General features: G+C 41.9%; 1 protein-coding gene across 1 annotated transcript; it reads right to left on the bottom strand.

The window, feature by feature from the left end:
* Positions 1-667: 667 nt before the first annotated feature.
* Positions 668-20,495, bottom strand: poc1bl (POC1 centriolar protein homolog B (Chlamydomonas), like). The gene is made up of 11 exons (XM_080044903.1): positions 20,368-20,495; positions 16,769-17,227; positions 12,345-12,514; positions 10,120-10,309; positions 9,783-9,968; positions 9,335-9,452; positions 7,313-7,489; positions 5,758-5,889; positions 4,164-4,274; positions 2,795-2,947; positions 668-2,631 (listed from the first exon to the last, which is right to left on the bottom strand). The coding sequence occupies exons 2-11, from the start codon at positions 17,152-17,154 to the stop codon at positions 2,500-2,502; spliced, it is 1,755 nt and encodes a 584-aa protein (XP_079901029.1). The 5' UTR covers positions 17,155-17,227; positions 20,368-20,495; the 3' UTR covers positions 668-2,499.
* Positions 20,496-22,473: the final 1,978 nt, after the last annotated feature.

Raw genomic sequence — 22,473 nt, 5'->3', positions numbered from 1 at the left:
TGTAGACGCCCATGTGCAACTGAATGAATCTTGGCATTCCAAGAATTCATTGGACCAGTGACTTCACTCATCTAATTTCGGCCTATTACATGATAGAGATTCCTACATTAACCTTTTCTCTGGCACACAAGGGTAATTATGTTTGCGACACACCTCATATGAGCACGATGTGTGAAATATAAAGTTAGCTCATATCTATGAATGAAATATCACACAGTTTGGCCTCAGTGGTTTCCACCATCACCAATTCAAATCAGGAGGAGACGAACTTGACCTTGACCCCTTGGTCAGAATGCAGACTATGGCCTGCCAGGCCATTGGGAGACAGCGTTATTCGCTTTCTCACCAGTAGGTGGTGCCAAATGAATGTGAATATTGCTATCTCTGCCTTGAAAAGGAATGAGGAGTTAGGATGCTTTTGCAGTTTGTCACTAGATGTCAGTCCTAATTGAGTTCCCGTATCTCTCCCATGTTGTCATTCAACATGAAACACAACGCAGAGTCTAACACTTAATGATTTACTGGCCACAGCTTGGTTTTCTCTTTTGCCACTTGAATAGATGAAAGCTTTTGCTGTCGCACTACTGACAGTTTGACTGTGCAACACACTGCGTGCAGAGCTGAGATAGAAAAGAAAATTACAACATGCATCTGGTTGTTAGTTTTTTATTCTTTCAATCATCCCAAAAAGCCTTAATCTTCTTTAAAAACATCCATCCATCCATCCCATCCCATCCACCCACCCTGTCCTTCATATCAAGTAATCATCATCCCTTATCCATTATCAGTAGTTTCAGAGGTGCTTTACAAAAGCACTGTCCCACTCTGGTCCCTTAAACCAAACACAAAAATAGGTAACACAAAACAGGAGTCCTTTTACATGTTTACCCACTGTATCCATCGACTGGTATGAATAGCTCACGTTCATGACATCAATGGACCACAGACAGCCAAACATTGCTCGGTGATAAGCAGTCTTCGGCAAATACAGCTGCGATTCAACAAACATTTTCATCAACAGTTACACTGCATCTCTTGGTCCTCAGATCCCAGTACTAACACAGAGAGGGTCTTCAGTGGAAATCAAACTAAACAGGGAGGAGTGTTTTCAATGCCCTTTCAAGTACAGTTTACACTCACACAGGAGTCTTAACAAAAACAGTCTGGCACAGCCGAGTGGAAGGATTAAATTAAAAACCGGCGTTACCTTTGAGGCTTTTTGTGTCAGAGTAAAATCAAGTACATCAAGCCAGTGTTGCTGTTTTGTCTCTTTCTAGCATTTAAAATGTTCTAAAATACATTTAAAGTCCATTGGCACATTTCATTTCGGCATGAACATGTCATTTTTAGGATGACAACCCATCAGAAGGCACAGTGATGGATCATTTTCAATGATACTCATTGGGCCAGTTTCACAGACATGGATTAAGCCCAGTCCTGGACTAAATGGAATTTTGAATGGAGATTGTCCATTGAAAGTACAATTTAGTCCAGAACTAGGCTTAATCCATGTCTGCAAAACCGGCCCTTAATGTTTTACACAACAGGGAAGAATAGATAACTACACATTCCTGTCAACTCGCCGAGAACCTCTAAGGGCAAAATTGCATGTAGTACAAATGCTAAGTGAATGCTTCAAGTCTTGTTCAGGCAGCATTCCACCATAAAAACTGGCTCCAAAGACAGGAGATAGAATTGAGAAGCAGTCTAGTATGACCGAAGCTCTCTCTTTCGTTCTCTCTCTTTCTCTCACATGATGGAGCATGTTGAGAAGTAGCTGGTGTCGGGCAAAACGCCACTGACCTTACATTCCTGGCAAGTACTATATGAGCAGACCCATCTTTAAGTAGTTTTCTTTTTGACAACTAAACAAACAAATTAGGATTTTTAACAATAATAATTCATATTAATTGCACATCAAGATAAAAAAATTCAGTGGAGAATGATTTTTGCACGTGGCTTTTCCTCTGAAATATCTTCATCCACAAATCTCTTTGTAAGGCACTTCTTCATGCGCTTGGACGGTCAATTCAGTTCTACTGCTTTCAAGTCGTTGCATTATAGAACACGCGACAATAATTGACACTCAAGATGTGCGCTGGGCTCCATTTTGGTTGCAGAGGCACTTGCAGAGGATGAAAGTAACGCATAAAAAAAAGTGACAAGTCCTTCGAGTTCAGCTGGTCTCCTTGAAAAAGACCAAACAAACCCTTGCATTTTCCAGTCTCATTCACTCCGCCGCAATGTGCACTTACTCAGTCATTCACGTGGGTATAAAAGAGCTGATCTGGGTGAATCATTGGCTTAAAGTGACTTTTTTTCACCACCTTTTATTCGCTCGCCATACCCATTCATATGGAGTGCAGTCTTGGAGAGTGTTTGAATCCGGGAGCAGCGGAGAAGACATCCGCTGGAGTAATTGCACTATGGTAAAAAATTTGAATTTAAAAAGTGTTTTTAAACAAGGTCACTTAGGGGGGTTCCCTGTTCTTTCTGCTTCTACCACTCAAACTTCCACAGCTGGTTTTTGTCTGCTGGTGTGCACCGCCTCATCTGGGCGTCTGTGCGGCCCTCTGGTGTGCGGTACGCTGTCACACACATGTCGGAGTGAGCGTGGTAGATGGTCCCGTCCTAAAAAGAGGATTTAAAGGAGAAGTTAACAATAAGAAGCGGGATAAGAATGTGTATGAAATTTATATTTCTACATTTGGGGGTATGTGTGTGTGTGTGTGTGTGTGTGTGTGTGTGTGTGTGTGTGCGTGCGCGTGTGCGTGTTTGTTTGTGGACCCCCTACCGTTCTGAACTCCCACACGATACTGGGAGGTTTGAATTCCCCGTCGTTAGGGCAGTGCCTCATCCCCATGGAGGTCTGCCCCTCGGTTACTTCGGCACACAGCTCCGTCACCGAGTTGAAACGGATCTCCTTTTGTGATGTGTATTCAAAGTACTGGAGCAGAGGAAAAAGAGGTGTGGTTGTTTGCTCTGATTATACAATATGAATATTTGCTTCTTTGGCATGAAATGTAGAAAAAACAGTCGTCATGAAAATCAAGCACTGCTCGGCCTCCTTTCCAATATTTGCGTATCTCCCTCTTCACCTTACTCTCTCTTCTTTATTCAGAAAGCCTTTTAACAAGGATAATAGTTGGCATGTTTTTCTTCTGTCTACTAGGATTACAGGATGTTTTCCTCTCACTCTGCTGATGGGCCGATTCCTAGCTCAGCTACCGTCGCATGTCTGCTAGTGTGTCGAGGGATCTCATCAGCAAAGACGGGGCCTTGGACCTTTCAATCAACCTGACATGAACACAACCCTACTCTGGTGTCATTTCAATATCCAGGCTCATCAGGACAAAAGATGTGACACTCCTACCTGTTAAATGAAGGGTCAGGTAATCAATCTTCATACGTCCCCATCCCTCTCTTCACATCTCATACATCTTTCAGGTGCATCAGTGGGGCCCGTAATGTTTATTTCTAATAAAAGATTCACTCTGGGCCCCTGTGTCTGGCTGCAAACTTATTTACCCATGCTGTGCCATTGATTCTGCCTGCGGGGCTCATGTCTCTTTTAAATGGAACTTGGTTTTTCTTACGAGGGTCGGGGAAGGGGGGGGGGGGCAGGAGGGAGGTGGTTTGAAGGACTTTCAGGTTTTACTTTCAACAGGGAGAACCATTCAAACATTTATTTTCAGTCACACTTTTGTGAGTGGGGACATCTGATGCGGTGTATCATCGGGGTAATCAGAGATATCGGGCAGGTTGGAGATTCACGGAAAGGAGCTCTGCCTATTACCTGACTCGAGCATATAATATAGATCCTCACCGGGAATAAAACTCTGTTCCATCACTGTAGTTGACAGGTATTCAGTTTAAGAGTACCGCCGCATGATTGATTTTTTTTTTGGTATATGTGAATACAATACCAAAGTTAGTTTTACCCCTTCATTAAATTCATGTCATGCTAGACACACCAGCAGAGACCAATTTTCTGCTGTGAATCAACTGTGGCAGTTCGTTTTGGCGGGTTAGCAGAAAGCGCTGACATTTCAAGATACATCTCCCAGCGGGGCCAAGAGAGGTTGAGAGATTGTGACAAGAGAAAAATAAGTGGAAGGGAGAGATGGGGAGACAGAATAAAAAGTGTGAAACGTTAGATATACCTGGTTGCCTCCCTGGCCGTGGCAGCCAAACAGAGAAAGGTGGGCACCCGTGGGACTGTGGTCTGGAGCGTTGTAGTCCAGACACTCGGAGTGTATCCCTGAGTTACGCACCTGGCAGGAGGATAACCATAAATATTGATAACAAAGATATGCTGGTCTTTATCGATTCCTTAAGAGTTTAACAACTTTTGTCGCTACCTCACAGAGAATGCCATATTTTCAGATAATGCAAACACTAGTAGGGGAGAACGGGGTTATATGTCACACGGGTTGGTTGTCACAATCGTTATATCTCGGAACCAGAAGGCGCTGTCTGTGAAATTTTGGTATATAAATATCCAGAATTGGGATCAGAGGTCACCTACATAGTCTTCCTTGGAGTTAGACTGCTGAATTTGAGGTGAGAGGTCTGTTTGTGTTTTTCATGTCAAATTGAAAATATTTAGCTCCTCAGTATTTTTCTTCTAGGCTTTTACACAATGGGTTTATAAAACAAACACTTGTTACCCATAAAAAGTGTGAAGGGTAAACTATAGTTTAGATTGTGGTTAGCAAGCTAATTAGTTGTCAGATGGTTGTTGGCCTTGATGCTAGCAAGAAATTCAAGTTGGGGTTGGTCGTCACATTTTTTGGGGGGTTGGTTGTCACATGTTATCCAAAGACTGCAACCAGAAAAGGAACCCAATCACGAAATAAATTGTCAAGCTGTATCCTCACTGACACCCCAGAGAAGGAGAGAATAGAGCAAGAAAAGGCAGCTAGCATGCAAAAGAAAAAAGGGCAACAAAATCAAAACAACCCCCAAACTAGACCAGCTGCCAAGGCTACAATAAGTTATGTAGGCCTATTTGTCAACTTGACAATGCAATTAAACTTTCAAATTTAGTTCTGCTTTCTTGCCTTCTTTTTAAGATTATTCCCATTAAGATAACATTGTGACAAACAACCCCATAGTGTGTGACAACTGACCCCTTGATGGGGTACACATTTCAAGCCAACACCTTAAGCTTCAATTTAATGTAAGAGTGACTATTGAAAGATGTTTAGGTGATGAGCAATCCTCACTAGAGTAAAAAGTGTGCCTTACCCCATTCTCCCCTACTCCATAAGTGTATAAGAATTTTAGATCATACCGTTCCTCATGACTTCACTGCAAACAAGGAGAAGCATGTGGCAGCATGGCATAGTGGTGGATGTTAAGGCCTTTAGAAATCCTTAAGGGGGTTTTCTTTTTTTGCTTAAGACACTATCAAACGGTTACATTATGGTGTCTGAAATGTTATCATTTTAAAAGCCATCATTGAGCTAACCAAAGGGTTTCACAATGGAACACTCCACCAGGAGTCTGGATTATAATGGTCTACTTGATCCCAGTTCAAATGGGTTTCAAAGCCTTTTGTGCCTTCATAAGCAAGATTTTCCCATTTCGTGGCCTTGCCTAACATCCAGTTTCATCTCAAGAGTAGAGGGAATTTAGAAAACAAGACCCAACTGAAACGCCATTTGATTAGTGTTAATAAAACACTGATGCTGCTCTCGGCTTGTAGCAGGGTAAATATAGCAATTACAGAGAAGCGGAAAAAGAGACACTTACAGCCCCATGCCAGCCCTCCCTGTCCTCAGGTACATGTAGTTCAGGGTATATATTCTTCAGATACCAGTCAAAACTGTTGCATTTCAGCCTTTGTCTCAGCAGCAGCCGCTCTGAGATGTCCCCATAGGTCTCCTGTGAAGTAAGCACACAATGAGTCAAAAGGGTCTTTGTCGTTTTCAATAATATTGTGAATAAAAATGACATATTTTGCAGGTAAGAGGATATATTATAGGATTTATTATATTGTATTCAGATTTTTTCACTTTGCTCTATTATGTCCTATGTCTAAGACTCTTTTTTCCCACCTGACCTGTGTGATTGTCCCACATTGTATAAAGCATTGTTGGAGAGAGACTGAAGATTGCCTACGACTGTTTCATGCCTTTGCACTTTGAACTTTATTTAAGGCCTATAAACTAACACCACACACCATGAAATTAAATATTTACATCCTGGATATAATGATGGATTTCACTCGACAAACATAACCAACAAGGATCATTCTAGGAGGTGGACTGATTGAACCAAAGATAGCCATGTTTGCTGAGGCAGGGAACTCCACCTTAAGCAAACCAAAGTCCAACCCATTATACCTTTGCACTGCCTGAGGTTGGAATTTAAGTACTGTGACTACAGATAGAATAAGCTTGCGGCTGCTGCCAGACAAACAATGAATTAATTCAGGTTCTCATTTAAACAAAGAAACTATATTTTTTAAATCCTTTGTGAAAACTCTTAAAACAGTTAAACCATTAGTTTTCAAATGCAGGATACAAACTAATTGAATTAATTAAAAAATAATGCTGGGTTCTTATAAATAAAAAACAATCAGGCTCGGAAATTGATTATAACAATACATCTGGAAGGCAGTGAAGTGGTGGTCAATCTTTTCTAACATCATAGAAAAAAAACCTGAATATTAAAACAATTTAGATATATTCTCAAAAAGAATGATTCTCCATTCCAAAACAATGCAGCCCACTAGATTTGGTGTTCTTCTGGTCTGGCAGTGCTGTGTTCAATCTCCCTCTGACCAGTTAATGTATTGTTTGATCAAAGATCCCTGACAATTATAATGCACTTTTTTCCACATCGGTGAAACGGATATACATGCATTTATTGATGGTGTCCAATCCTCTGAAAGGCACACAGCACACTACATGCATGCACACTCATGCACGCCTTCTCTCCAATTGCTCGCACAGACTGTGTTGACACCTAGACAGGTGAATTATAATTTTGAACATCTAAAACAAATTGAACTTCCCCTAGAGGGATTTAAAAAAAATCATTATTCTTCTTAATCTCACATCATGGGTGAGCCACTCAGCACAATATTAACATAGTGTTGCTATGTGTAACACGGTATCACTGCAGGGCTTCAATTAAGTTCCAGTTGTAACAGGCTCACTAAGAAAGTGCCTGGAGGATGTATTTGTCCAAATACGATTCAGGGTTCAGTTACTTTCATTCCTCATAACATCATCACTGCAGCACTGCCTAGCTAGACATGCTGTTTAAAAACGTAGCTCCCTTTAATGTATAGTTGTCGTACCTTTCTGGCTGGGGGATTCCTGTTGTAGAAGTGTTGTTTATAGGAGTCCATCCAAACCTCTGCGGCTCGTACAGTATTCTGAAGGAAGTTGGGCCGTGCATAAGGGGCCCTTTTAGGGAAGACGTGTCCCACATGAGAGCAGGGGTGGATCTCCAGGCTGCCCCCGCATTGCCACACCTGAGAGGTTTAAACACATGACATAGAACTGTAAAATGTCAACCTTTTTAACACCCCACCCCCCCTCTTTTTTTAAAGTTTTGCTTCATTCACACTGGTCTGTGTTAACATTCCACAGTAGGCCAAAGTTTAGGACCCACAGCACACGCTCGCCGACCAGAGTGTGTGGAGCAGACCTACCAGGACTCCTCATTTATTGTCTCATCCGTGACTTTGACAAAGCACCTTCAGCCACCAAATCCAAAGAGAAACAGTTTGTCTGACCAGAGAGGGGGTATACTTTAGTTCACTGTTACACCACAGTCAGTAAAGCCTATCTTGCCGTCCCCCCACAATGCACTGGGTCACTCTGAACGCATCAGTCACATGCATTCATTCAACACACACACACACACACACACACACACACACACACACACACACACACACACACACACACACACACACACACACACACACACACACACACACACACACACCAAAGACAGCAGGCTACATGTACAAGGATTATGATGGATTATCGGCAGTGATATGGTAATAATTAACCAGGTACATTGTCTATTCTACTACACCATGCGTTGTAAAAGTATGTCACAACAACTGATGAACTCTCGCACTTGAGTTTACTGCTGGTTTTAACAACCTTTTCTACCCATTCAAGATCTCCAATTTACCTGCCATCTATCTAGCAGGTGAATAGTAAGTCGCAAACAACAAACGTTTTTGTTAAATTGACTAACACCAGCCATTTGCAATACGTCTAACGGTTAAAGATAATATAAACGGTGTCTTTGATGGATACAAATCTCAATAGAAGATTTACAGTATGTCTGTGGTTCTCTGAATTACAACACTTCTCTGAATGACAAATAAATAGATGTGCTCCTTACCTTCGATGTCACCATGAAAATGCAACCCTGCCTCTAGTGAGTCATAGCACTGCATTTGAAAAGATTTATGGCTTAAATTTGCATTGTATAATTGCTTGATCGTCCACCACGGGAAAAAAAATAAAAAGGGAAAAACAAATCCCTTAAAGAATGACAGATTGTTACCAGGGTCTTTCTTAATATTTGGCTGAGCTATGTTCCAATTACACACTGCAAAATCATTATCATATATCCATGGCCAAAAAGCCATTACATGACGGTCCCTTCCGTCTTAATTCACCAGGCATAGTACCTCGCACCTTGTTTTGTTTTTTTAGCACTCCAAAAACAAGGTTGAAAACCAATCCACTAAACATAAATTATGTATGGCAGAGAGTCCCAGTGAGAGGTACATTTTTGTTTGCAAATGCATAACGCAGCGCTCAGGGGGAATAGCCCATTCGTCTTCCCGCTGCAACCACATACACACTATAAATCACGCGCACACAATTTACACTGCCTACCTTTGCATGCTCCTGCTACCAACTCACACATCGGCTAAAAAATCGAATTTGATTGACGTGAATGAGTGAAAAGCGACACCGGCGTCACAACAGTTTGAGTCTCAGATGCCATGGCTGACTGAGATCTGACACTGACATGCGTCTCTCTCACATCGACTACCCACTGTTTTTTTTTGTCAGATGGATGAATCAACAGATCAGTGGCATATACTGTGAAAGGAAAGATTGTCTTTGGTAATGAAATGCCACTTTTGGTAATGGAATGCCACTAAAAATCAATTCATTCATCTCTTCATTAAGATGGACGTGCTGTCTGTGAGTATAGAGATCTTGGTTACAAAGTAAATTAGATCAGTTCCCAAATTTTTTTTAAAAGCTTTACTCCGGTGGCATCGCAGTGGTGACATAGTGAGTCTGTACTGTGGTTCCCCCTGATGGAGAGCTGAACTCACCCTGAAGGAGAGCTCCAGGTTTTCTCCTCCCCACGTCTCCATGCCCATGTCATATGTGCCCAGGTACTCAAAGTAAGCCTTGCTCACTGCAAATAATCCTCCGGCCATTGTAGGTGACCTGAGAGAAACAGTCAAAATAAGAATGCAAATTTTGTTACTCAACTTGTCAAACATGGCACCATTAGAAGATGTGAACCACTTAAATAAAATAAGCCTTTACAGGGCAACTATTCCCAAGCTAATAATCTTGTTTGTGACCACGCTGTTACTGTCATTGTCCTGTGCACATCCTGTCTAGCGCAACAACACTATGACAAAATAATGCACCAGTTAGGTGTGATCACAAGCACAACAGACCAGCATAAGGGCTCCGCACACTGCTGCGTGCAAATCTAATAAAGTGATCTGCCCCGAAAGAGAAGATCTTGTGAAGTGATCATTGTGTCACCTGATTGGGCTAATGCGAGACTTGCGCCTCTTGCGTTCCCCCTCGGGGACAGAGTGCCACTGAAAGGTGAGCCTCCAGTCAAAGCCTCCTATCATCGGCTCATCCGTTTGCATGTAAAACTCAAAGGTGTTCCAGTCAATGGTGTCGATCACAGGGCACACAATGGTACTAGCGTTCTCACCGATCCTATAACACAAAGCATGGAAAATCTGGTTTAGTGTTGCTCTGTTTTGATTTGTATAAAAGATGAGTTTATGCAAAATAACAAAACACACCAAATCTTTGGTTTTATGTTTTCGGAAAACAAGTCTGACTCATCTAAATTTGGTCTACCCACCTTTCCAGCAGAGGCTCAATCCAGCCAGGGACACACTCACAGTGGCAGTCAAGGAACGTCAGCACATCACCCGTAGCATAGGTTGCACCAATGAGTCGTGCCCGGACCAGACCCTCCCTTTTGTTGGTGCGGATGAGCCGCACACGTTCCAGATTACTGATGTAGTCGGCTAGTTTGGATTTCAAGTAACCTATTTAACATAACAAGCACAACACAAAGACACATAAGGTGATGATAATGTTATTAAATGTAAACATTTTTATACTAGGGACATAAAATTTGTCTTTTTTAGAGCTGCCTTGATCGATTTCTGGCCACTTGGTTTGGCTTTTTTGTTAAAGGTCAAAACAAGCCAAGACGTACACAGCTAATACCAATCAGTAGCTTATACATTCATTTGGAGTGTGAGATCAGTTGTGTTCCTGGCGACTTAATGAATATTAGATGGATATGTTATTTTCCTTTCCTCTGTTTAGTCCACATCATTTCTAACATACTCGGCTCTTTTACTTCCTAGATGCCCAAAGTCTTTTCAAAAACTTGTCGCCCACTTCATCTCTCTGCCATTTGGTCCTGGGCAGTGTACAGTGATGTTGTCAGGGCTCCTTTAGTTTCAAATTACTGCCTATCCCCTTTGATGATTGAAGCTTGAACTCAACCAAAAAGCTAATTTAAGGGCTGCAAAACCAAAAGTACTGCATCTGAAAGAGCTAAAATCAGATGAAAAAGGCTGAAGGGGTTGAATGATAATTCTCGGCAGTTGTGGAAATCACTAGCAGCTCCTTCTGATTACACATATATGTTGTGGGTCGATTCCTTTGATTCAATGGTAAAAGGTGCTCCGAGGAACTTTCAGTTTTTGTAAATTTTTGCACCCCCTTTGAACAAAAGCAGCAGTGTTTTTACTATGCCAAGGCATTAAGAAAAACTATATAAAATAGCATTATTTGCACTGATGGTCTCATTTGCTGTTACTTGTCATTCATGATCATCAGAGGAAAAATTAGACTGTTTCAGAAATATTTAAAAGTTCCTCGTAGCACCTTTAACATCAAAAGTATCGGTTGATGCAAGTTTTAACAGCATGCAATACATCAAAACATTTGCTGACGCTTACTTCAATATCAGACTATGAAGACTAACTCCATATCGTTCTAGGCGCGTGTGTGTGTGTGTGCGCGTGTGTGTTTGAATGAGTGCATGTAGCACACCTTCTACGTTCTTAAGACAACTCTTGTCAACATAAGGCGTGGTGTGCTATATAGACCCTGTTCAACCCAGTTGGAAACAAGAGAGAGAGCCATATGTCCCACAGTCACTGTCTGTATGCACATAACCCATATGAGGTTAGGGGAGTGACGTGTCTAAGCATTCCACTTGGTCAGGGTGGTCAGAGGAGAGGAAATTATGCCATGGCAGCTCAGTGCACACTGAAGTCATCAGTATGGTGTAACGTCTCCGATACACACACACACACACACACACAGACTAGCTAGGGACCCAATACTTGATACCATTAGGGCAGCAGGCGGACACCAAGCTATACTCCTATATCCAATTTCTGAGGAGGAGCAGCATCGTTCACCTAGTTAGAGCAAAATCTGTTCCCCAGTCCATTTGCTGATGGGGACTGTGAGATGTAGTTAAAAAAGCTCAGGAAAATAAAGTACACTGACCTTGGAGTTAAGTATTTTGTCAGACACACTTCTCCAACTATGAAGAATGAACTTTCATATTCAAGTTCATATGAGTCACATTTGTATAACATCCAACAGGTCTTCCTGTCTATCGCTTACATACAATGGCCTAGAAATAGGAATCTGACACACATACGCACACACAAGAAACGAGACAAGCAGAGGGCCTGGGGTCGAAACCGACAGGGATTAAGTAGGGCCTATGTAATGACTTGTGTCGGAGGATATTTTTCTAATTGCTTTCGGGCTATATCCAGAGGCATTATACATTCACTGCTCCATAGATAGCATCTTGCCTCTATATATAGCAGAGCCTTCATCGACACCCTCTCTCGGAAGCTGTCAATGTCAAGAATTCCGTGAACACATGAGGCTTGGTTTGTCCACTTGATTTAACTAGGCCAATACTGTCAGCTCCCCAAACTATTTCTGAGTGTGAAAGAGGTTTCTGTCAGATTTATTTTTAACAGAAAGAAAAATACAAGAATAATACTACATGGGAATATTTATTAGTGTTGCGGGTCAGACCTCGGTCACTGAAGTCATCAATGAGGATGATCTCTTTCAACAGGATGGCAGGTATGGTCTCTAGGACGCTGTGAATGGTCCTCAGCAGGGTGGACCAGGCCTCGTTGTAGAAGGCTATGATCACAGAGGTGGTGGGTAAACGCCGGTAGTCAAACTTCTTACTTCGGCATCTGAGGTTGTTTGTGTGCGTGGTTGGGTTAGGTTGGGTTGGGGGAAGAAACAGACAAGAGAGTGGACATGAGCAACATGTACAGTTCATATTAATATACCATTCTAAACAACAACAAGAGCACCCTACAATGAAGTCATACAAGCAAATCTTTGTTCTTAAAACACAGCCAGAGAGGCTTCAGCCAGCTATTGTGACAGGAGGAGGTCTTAATCCAGATGTCAGTCATTAAAACAATGAAGAGAAGAGCTGAAATATGGATGGGTGGGTGGGTGGGGGGTATCACACCACTGAGCAAAATACCACAGCAGTGCTCTGGGAGAGAGAGCACAGAAACTTGAACAAACAAGAGAGAAAGAGAGCAGAATAGAGACAGGGGGACAAGGGCAACACTGAATGAAAATCAAAGCTAAAAACCTGAGAGAATGAGAAAAAAAAGGGAGGCATGGATTGGGAGAAGAAACATGAGAAAGGAAAAGCAAACAGTTTTTTTTATTTTCATTCCTGTGAGCTCCATTTTTTAATGAATCAGTGGCGTTCAACACTGAGACACTAACCACTGGCAAAGGCTGATGATTACTTCTGGTCATTTTATATGCAGAAAGTCTCAACTCACAACTGTTTGAAGTTGGGTGTTTGAAATGTTGTACCCTGCTGTCTGTTTAAAACTGTGCTGAGAATGTGTGTTTGTGTGCCGCTGTTTGACTCTTGCTGTGTTCAAAGTGCTTGGATGAGCCGGGTGTGTGTCGTTTGTCCTTTTAACGTTTAATTTGACCGTCTTCTCAACCCCGCAAAAGTCTTCAAATAAGATTGTGTTCTTAATGACCTGCCTGGTTAAATAAAAGGTTAAAAAAAATCAACGATTTTTTAAAGGTCTATATCAGGGCTATTCAATAGGCGGCCCGGGGGCCAGGTCCGGCCCGCGAAGGAATATTTACTGGCCCCCGCCTTGACTACCGACCGTGGTGCACAATTAATGTACTAGCACGTGCGATGTGTGCTTGTGCATGGTCATAACTGCGCGAAAGGCCGCGATCTGCAGTAAATAAATGTGCACGTGTCTCCAAGCGTTTCTCTATCAGCTGCTCTGTGTATGCAGCTTTGCGGGCGCGATTGTACCACTGTGTAAGTGTAGGGTCCATTATTTGTATTTAGTGTGTCTGCATAATATTGCACCAGTAGAACTTTGCATGTTTGCACAAAATTTGTACCTTCACATAGCAAACAAAATTGCACAACTGTAGTCAGTGTCTGTAGTTTTTTTGTATTCAAATAAGCAGTTGTTTATTTCTGGTGCATTGGCATCTTTGAGCAAAATACAGCCAACATTTTCGCCTCCCATGACCCTGGACAGTGACCCCTTGACAAACAAATTTTTTGGGGGGGACACTGTAAGGTGTTGCACTTAGAGTAGCCTACATTTATTTCTGTGTTTTTTGATAAGCTGTTGCACTCTTAGTAAACTAAGGCCTACCTGTATTTTGATAAGCTGTTGCACTTAGAGTACATTTATTTCTATGTATTTTGATAAACTGTTGCACTTAAAGTACATTTATTTCTATATATTTTGATAAACTGTTGCACTTAGAGTACATTTATTTCTATGTATTTTGATAAGCTGTTGAAGAGTTAACCTATTGTGTTTTCCTGAACTGATAAGATTGTTAAACACTTAAACAACAGGCAGCCTATGTTAATCAAATAGGGATTTTTTTTGATAAGCTGGTGAACTCTATTTGATAAAATAAAGACAATACATGCACTCCTATGTCGTTGTAGTGTTTTACAGTATATGTAGCTATTGATGTGATGCTCATCAATTTTAGGCATTTTTTTCTGGCCCCTCATTTTGGATCATTTCCACCAACCGGCCCCCATTCAAAACTAATTGAATAGCCCTGGTCTATATGATAATAAAAGTTTGGAACAGGAAAAAGCCCATATACCTAAGTAATCGCCTGATATCATCCGAAATCCAACTGTCAAACATTTATATTTTAGTTTAAGATTTAAAGACAATCTTAAAGTTGTTGCATTACATCGTTGGAATGTGTGTCAGCTGTTCTATAGTTTATAAGAGACCAGAATAACTTCTGTTGCACGTCATGTAATGTCCCATTTATTGGCCAAACTGTTAGAATAGTTAGGCTGTTCTCCCTTTTTCTGCAAAAGCACTGAACAATATCATGATGGAGAGAGCATTCCAGGGTGAATCTGCCTCAAACACTGCTCCCGGGAGGAAACTGATGCAACTATTGGAGTAGATGGAGAATTTGCAAGAAGTTTACAAACACACAGCCTTATAACCATAACACATTTGCTTACATTGTTCTAGGCGTAAAGTGAAACAGAAGTGGTAGTGCTTCACTTTGGAAAGTTTGACAACAGCTGAAGGGAATTCCTCATCCATTTACTGAAATCTGTGAAGAACTCAAACCACAAATCTCACTTTATGTCTAATAATAGCCCGCCTACGATGACTGTCTGGCAGTTCTATGCTGGATGACCATCCTTCACACCTCAGCTGTGTAGTTCTGAAAGTTATAAAATTGCTATAAAAAATATTTATTTCTCACCCTATCAAAGTAAAAGTAGTGGACATATCATCCACAAAACAAACCAAGTAAGTCAATGAATAGTATCCTTTTATGATATAAGACTATCACTGTGTCTTGTGTTGTCATGCACGCCCATTCCTTCCTGCTAACTCATTCCCTAGTGTGACTCTGTTGCCACGTATGTATATGGTGCCTGACCAGTTACTTACCTAAAGACGTCACTCTGCCCGAGCAAATACCAATCATGCCATAAAATGTCATGAACGTGTCAGTCAGTATACAGTGCAGTAAACACACAATGCTGGCGAGGCATGCCACTATGCCGGAGGACTGATAGTGATCTCTTCTCTGTTTGAACGTTATCTTTACATTAGAACAGGCTTTCACTTGCAAATGCTCCGGGCACTTTCATCCGCCCAGTGAGAAGATGAAAAGCATATTTTCCGTCTATTTTTTTTTTATATGCGGGGCATCTAGCTGGTAAAATGTTTCATTCCAGTGTCACCGGGGCGACCACCTCGGAAATCGATATTTCTGTGTCTGCAGTTTTAAGTCCAATTTAGAGATGCAATTTAATAGCACGACGTGTTCAATGCCAGCAATGTAGAAAATGAATAACCTTCGATGTAGTCATGAATCCAGTGCTGAAGCCAACCTAACCTATAAAACAAACACATGGCCTTTACACAAATGATGGTTCTCAGTCTCCACACTGATGGATATACCACATCTGGGTTTATTTAGTATGGGAGCCACTGAGGGATATGGCAGAGGGCGTTAGAGGAAACTACTAATAAAAAGACATCACACTTTGTTTCATCACGGAGGCGGAGCATGCGAATAGCCCTGGATAACTAGTCTCTGGATGGATTAAATCCATTTAGGCAAGAGAGCTGACTACACCAGCTTGAATGGCAACACACCATGAGAGCCTTCATCCCCGTTTCAAACTGTCAGTGGAAAAACCATTCCAGTAAAAAAAGCTCAACCTAATCTCTATTGAGTAATACAGTATCTCCCTGATGCAGTTGTAGCATAGCTATCTGCTCAGTGCAGGCTATAAGGCCAGGGATGCATTTATGCTTTGCCCACAACCCCTAAAGAAAAAGTAGGCAATGAAGAAAAAGTGATTTTCAAAAAAAAGAATTCAGTCAATTTACCGGTATAGTCCATTAGTCACTTCATCACTAAAGGGATAGTACAGTATTTTTTAAGTGGGGTTGAATAAGGTACTAATGCATAGTTCGTCTGTTACCTTATGGAGATGGCGATCAGCGTATTCATTTTAAGGAGTTTGGGAATTTTTGCACTTTTTTTCTAGCGTAGTCTAGTCTGGCCATGCATTAAAACAAACAGCTGATGTCAGAGTGATATGCTGCACTGCACTGCCCTGGTGCCAGTTGTCAGAGTGATATGCTGCACTGCCCTGGTGCGACTTGGTGTAGTAATACATGGCCCAACTAAGCTTTAAAAACATTGCAAAAATAAAACAGCTGTCTGGCGGCAAATTAAAGCAATGAAAAAATCCTACATTTCGACGTCTCCCCAAGACTCCTTAAAGTGACTGCACTGATCACCATAACAGACTAAGTATGCATTAAGTACCTCAACTCATTCAACTCCACTTTAAAAATACTGAACTATCCCTTTACCTAATGGTTGATTCCTGTTTAGGGCGCCTTCTTTGCTCTACTCACTCGTTCATTCTGTGGTCCTGGATGTGCCGATGGAGGGAGATCTTATCGCTGACGTGGATATTGATGGCGTAACGATCCACACTCTCCTCCTCCTGTTTCTTTTCTTCGGGGTCGAGGTTGAGGTGCGTAGCCCGACCGAACTCCCCCAGTGCATTGTGGTCCGGTGGTGCCTTGACGTAGAGCGGCCTGGCCAGCTGCCCGTCAACCCCGCTCTCCTCTATAGAGAGCTGTCTGGCCAGAATGACGTGCTCCTCATCTTCCTCCTCTGCGGGCGAAGATGAAGGGAAAGAGGCGCGCGCTAACAGAAGGTAGCCTAGCCACAGTAGCCAGAGCAGGAAGCCAGCCTTAGCCAGCACGCCCAGTTTACGTGAGAAACGTCCCCTCATGGCAAAGAGAAGACCCCAGGGGAGGCACTGGGACTGGCGGAGCTTTGGGGGTGCCCTACGAGGACACAAGCCTCTGGAGAATGGGAAGAGACGGAGAAAGGAATTTCATCATTTAGATTATTACACAACATGTCAGAATAGCAAAATGGAGACGGACGGAAAAAAAATCCGGCCGTGGCACCAAATAGCTTCCACCGACAGGAGGAGATTCACAAGATTGATCTCATTAATCAAAGCTCTCCCCATTAGAATGAGGTTTAGTAAAGTAACACATTACCCGTTTAGAATGAAGTGAAGTTATTCACTAAACAAAGATAGTGTTTCCCCGGGGAGGCAGCTCCAATAGAGCAGACTAGTAGCAATCAACATCCACATCGTAAACGTAATTGCATGCTCACGGTTGCATTAAGATGCTCGTTAAATATACATTTCAGAGATGGAAGAAGCTGAATTATGGCTTTACAGTACGGTTAATGTGCCGAATAGATTGAGCCTGTGATTCACTCCAATGATATGTTAACTTGATGCACTTCATTACAACGGTACGGTTATAGTCCCACACCGGACTAAATAAGGACTGTGTCGCTGTTATGCTGCCTATCTTTGCGGCTTTTACAAGGAGGTCACGTGTAGTTTTATGTTTGTTGTCAGCAGCACCATTACTATGAAAAGCCTCTGAGGCTTTTGGGCTTTTGTCTACAATGTTGGATGTATTTCTCCTGTCTCTCGTTTAGATAGAGTCACAATGTCGTCTGGAAAATGAATGTGACGATGATGAATGATGATGAATCACTATTTCTGACGAGCTCTTGGAATGTTTCCCAACCTGTTCCCTTCCCCGCCTCATTGTGAATCAGTTTTGTGCCAAAGTGCACACAACCTGTTACACAGCATACCGAGCTCTGGCACAATGTCCTCTAATTAGAGGTATACAGATACTTAAAAACAAGAATGACTGGGATCAAAAAGTTGCGTCCAAGCTTGCCTTCTGTTTGCATTGCAATTAAGAATCTGGCATTTCCTAGTCCCAAGTTCCAACTGAGCCTGGAAAAAAAGGGGTAGTTGCCCAAAAAACCTGGGCGTAATATTTGCAAAAGGATACAATCCTTTTATGCTGATAAAAATAGTATTAGCTCGGGTTTGTGTAGATACAGGAAGACAGCAATTTAGACATTCACGTCTGACAGCTGAGCTTAGCGACTGGGATCTGAACGAGAGCTGCGGTAAAAACAGGCCACTTAGCTATGTTGACACTGACTTGAATGTAATCACATAATTGTGTTGCATTAATATTAGAGCAGGGTGCCATTTACAGTCGTGCCAGCCAGTGTCAGACAGGCTTAAAGCAGCATTACTGATACACAAAGAGGCACACACACAATTCGTGCTGGTCCTTCCTCACAACCAGAGCACAATGCTGGTCATTTCCTAATGCTGACAAAAAAAGCTGTTGATTGCGGGAAAGGTTTGACTTTATGCTCAGAAAGAATGCTGTCAAGTAGAGGCAGAACATGTAAGAAAGAGTCCATATAACTGTGGTACAAAGTCAGAGGGACCCATTTTCAACTGGTAGTCCCTCACGGCTGCAGCAAAGCCCTTTCACTCCAATCTGGGCCCTGGCCAGAAGACTCAGGAGTCCTGAGGTTACAAAATGGAGACGCCTGCAGACAAAAAACCCTTTTATTAGCTGTCCATCACACCTTCCACTCTCTCTGAATCTGATAGCCTTACTGGGGGAGCGGTTTTGGAACACGTAAGAGGGGACAGAGGCCTGAGATGCAGCTTAAATCCTGACCCACATTTTTTTTCTCTTTTTTTTGGCTAAGAGGGAATGAAACGAACGAACAAAAGTACACAAGGGATAAGATTTGCATTCGCTTCCCAAGCTGCAATCTGTGATGCATGTTTCGTCCCGTCACGCTATTAAAAAAAAAAAAAAGTGTGCAATTTTAAAGATGGGTCCTGGTCAATAATCTATGTTTTACAATTCAGATGAAACATATGCTCAGTGTTAGAGACACAGTGCTTGATGCTCAGATGCGAGAGAAAACACACGAGAAAGAAAGACCCCATTCTCTCTCCATGGTAAGTCTGGAATGACCGGTGCTATACATGGCTCATTTCCGCATCAGCCAACCGAGGGAGACAGATAGCTGTAAATTGTGAAACATTTAATGGACCCACTGAACAGGTTACACAGACCACAGACACACACACACACAAAACAAAAACTCTCCCCGATAACCGGTTGACCCTCATTTTAGTTTGTACTATATAGGCTATGTATTAGGCAGGGATCACTAATATAAGTGCTCTTAACAACACAAACATCTCTTACCCTACATTACACATTAATACAACACTAACAGCAACTGTTTGTAAAGGGGCCGGTCTGCTGTGATGAGAGGGCCTCATTAAAGATGTGGGGGGGTTTTCTTCTTCTTCTTTTTTTTTTAAATCTCCAGTGTCTCTGACGCACAACCAAATAAAACCCAAATAAACGTGAACTGTGCCAAATAAAACAGAGCTTTGGCAAATGCTGCCTCTCCTCTTTGGCTTCACTTTGGGATGCCAAAAAAAATGCTCCACTTGAAAGCAAAACTAACACTCAATGTCCTAGATGTCTATTGAATGAAGATTCAAGATTCATTTGTGGGTATTGGAGGGGGGCAGGTGTTGGAGGAAGATAAGATATTGAAGAGACATGTAGTGACTGATCCACTGTCATGAGTAGGCCAGCTGCAGTCAGAACACACGGTGCAGAAGGGCAACAGGTCTCCTCGTCTGTCAAAATGAGCCAATGTAAGGATTTCATTTAGCATATTATAAGTTAGAAGACTAAATAGGGTGAAAAGCTCGAGCTCTCCCAAACAACCTCGCATTACATAGGCTACAGTAAGGACAAATCTCCGTTTCCCAAAAAGTCGACTGTTGGTAGATTAAAAATAAATAAATAAATAAAAAATCATCCAGAGTAGATAGGCTATAAAGTCATTTAGCCTACTTTTTAGAGTCTGCCATCAGCTCTGTCAAGCCGTCGCGCGGACCAGCTGTGTGGCTGTAGGCTACTGGTAAACACGAAAGAGTTATACCGACAACGCTAACGAGCAGAACTAGACTTGGGACACAGCGTACATGACAGTTACAAAAGGACGTTTCTCTTTCTCTAAAACATTACAAAAAACGATGAAGTTGTAGCTAACAACAGTTTACCTTCGCAGCGAGTTACATGTCTCGGAGTTTCTTTCCGTTGTTTGTCAGCCAGACTGCGGTCAACTTCCAGTTAAACCTCTGGCTTGCAGATGTCAGCATACCCACATCCTCTCCTCCACGTTGGTCTTTCTCTCTGACCTGTTTCAAGGCTTAAAACAATAACAAGACAGGCTCCGGTCAGACCCTTTTAAAATAAAAGCACGGCATAGCTCAGTCATCGTTTACTAAGTAGCCTACTCAGACTGCCATGTACAAATGAAATACTTAACATCAGAGCCGGCCCAAGCCTTCAGGGGGCCCTAAGCGAAATATGATTAGGGGGCCCCTCTCCACTGTTAGCGCTGCTGAAACTATAGATCTTTGTTGAATATCATTCACACACCCAGTGTTTTCCGTTAGTGCCTCCACTGTGCGGCTGTGCGAAAATATTAGACAGCCGAGATTCAGACCCCTAGGGGGGTCCGGGGGTATGCCCCCCCGGGAGATTTTTTTAACCTTTTTAAAGTGAAATGCATGAATCTGGTGCACTTTGAGAGGAAAATTAAGAGGCTAAATCTGAGAAATCTTGTGTGAACAAATAATTTGGAGACACTGGGTCAGATGAATTAGAAGCTATTGAAGAAGGACACATGGATTTTCCATAAAAATAATAATATAAAATAAAATATTATGGGTTGGGCTTGGAGCTCTTTTTCTTTTACGGGACATATTTCTCTGTAATATAGTGAATGCATTTAAATGCAGTGTGAGGAACGAAGCAGAAGAACTCTGTTATACAGCTACTGTATCTTTTTTTCCACAGACAAGGCTGACATAGGCTATAGACTAGGCTATACACAGTGCATGGGCAACCGAGGGCAGCCCCATTTCCAATTGTTTTTAAATAAACTCAATACACACTGTGCATGGATGTGAACGTGACATGATCAGATAATTTCGGATTTCCTCGAGATGAAACAAGCTAAAAGGGGGCCCCCCAGGCAGTCGGGGGCCCTAAGCGGCCGCTTAGTTCGCTTATGCCTCGGGCCGGCTCTGCTTAACATAGCAGCAGGTTCATTTATAGTTTTGACTTTTTGAGGTCCACACAATAAGAAAATACATGAGCTCTGAATAAAGATAACCTACCAACTCCTTTAATAATATAGGCTATAGATTAATTCAGCCCTGACAATAATTAAAAGCTATTTGCCTTACATAGTGGAACGTTTACATGTTCCTATTGCTGTTCCTTACAATAGATATTCTTACCCCCATACGAGAAAATAAAATACATGTAAGCCTACTCTATTTCCGGTGCGTGTATCATTGTTAGCTTGACGCAGCACTAAATGCTAACCGCTGTTAGCTGTCATCTGTCTCTTCTGCAATTTGCCTGCAGCCATAACTGCTGCTGAACCAGAGGTTTTTAATGATTTTTTCGCTTAATGTGCACTCCGAAAACAATGTTAAGGGTAAACCGTACATTCAAATTGTAACCTGTAAATAGAACCTGCAAGCGTTTGTAGTTTTTTTGATACGTTTTTACGTGAACAAAGACTAAAGTAATTCAGAAATATTCAAGATAGCCTATCATCATGACCTTTGTACTTGAAAACGAGTGTCTGAGGTGTTTTTAAGTCTCGTGGTTTTATAGCTGTTGCTTAAACCCAAGGGGATCGGTCATGCCTAACATAACAGCCTACATGTGTGTACAAACACCAAAATGAAATGGGCTTTGTGATTGACATGTTCAATCTTAACACTAAAAGATAGATCAGTTTCATCAAGGTCAAAAGCTTTAAATAAGGCATTACATTTATTCAATAGACTGATTTAGGCTAAAGGATATGTGACACATCAGTCACAATGGCTATGAGAGACATTTGGGTTTTCTTCTTTTTTGCTTTGTTTAAGACTTATCAACTGTAGATGTTTTGCCATTTTTGTGTATTCAGCTTTTCAAATGTATTCTACTGTCGGTGCTTTAAGTCACTCAGTGTCTTCAATCTTGTCTTGATGTTCACAAGCCTGCTGAAAGGATCTATTTGTCCACTGCATGAATGGATACCACACACACACACACACACACACACACACTCCCTAACACACAGCCCTTTACTCTGTGTG

The sequence above is a fragment of the Ammodytes marinus genome (genome assembly GCF_949987685.1).
Source record: "Ammodytes marinus genome assembly, chromosome: 17".
NCBI lineage: Eukaryota > Metazoa > Chordata > Actinopteri > Uranoscopiformes > Ammodytidae > Ammodytes > Ammodytes marinus.
This window is presented reverse-complemented; position numbering and strand designations above follow the sequence as displayed.

What these genes read in the sequence shown, in the direction of transcription:
- poc1bl (XM_080044903.1), bottom strand. Translation starts at nt 17,154, where the DNA reads ATGAGGGGACGTTTCTCACGTAAACTGGGCGTGCTGGCTAAGGCTGGC. An exon ending in ATTGAGCCTCTGCTGGAAAG is followed by an intron (nt 9,969 to 10,119) that starts GTGGGTAGACCA and finishes TTTGTGTTATAG; the next exon opens with GATCGGTGAGAACGCTAGTA. An exon ending in ACGGCCAGGGAGGCAACCAG is followed by an intron (nt 2,948 to 4,163) that starts GTATATCTAACG and finishes CCTCTGCTCCAG; the next exon opens with TACTTTGAATACACATCACA.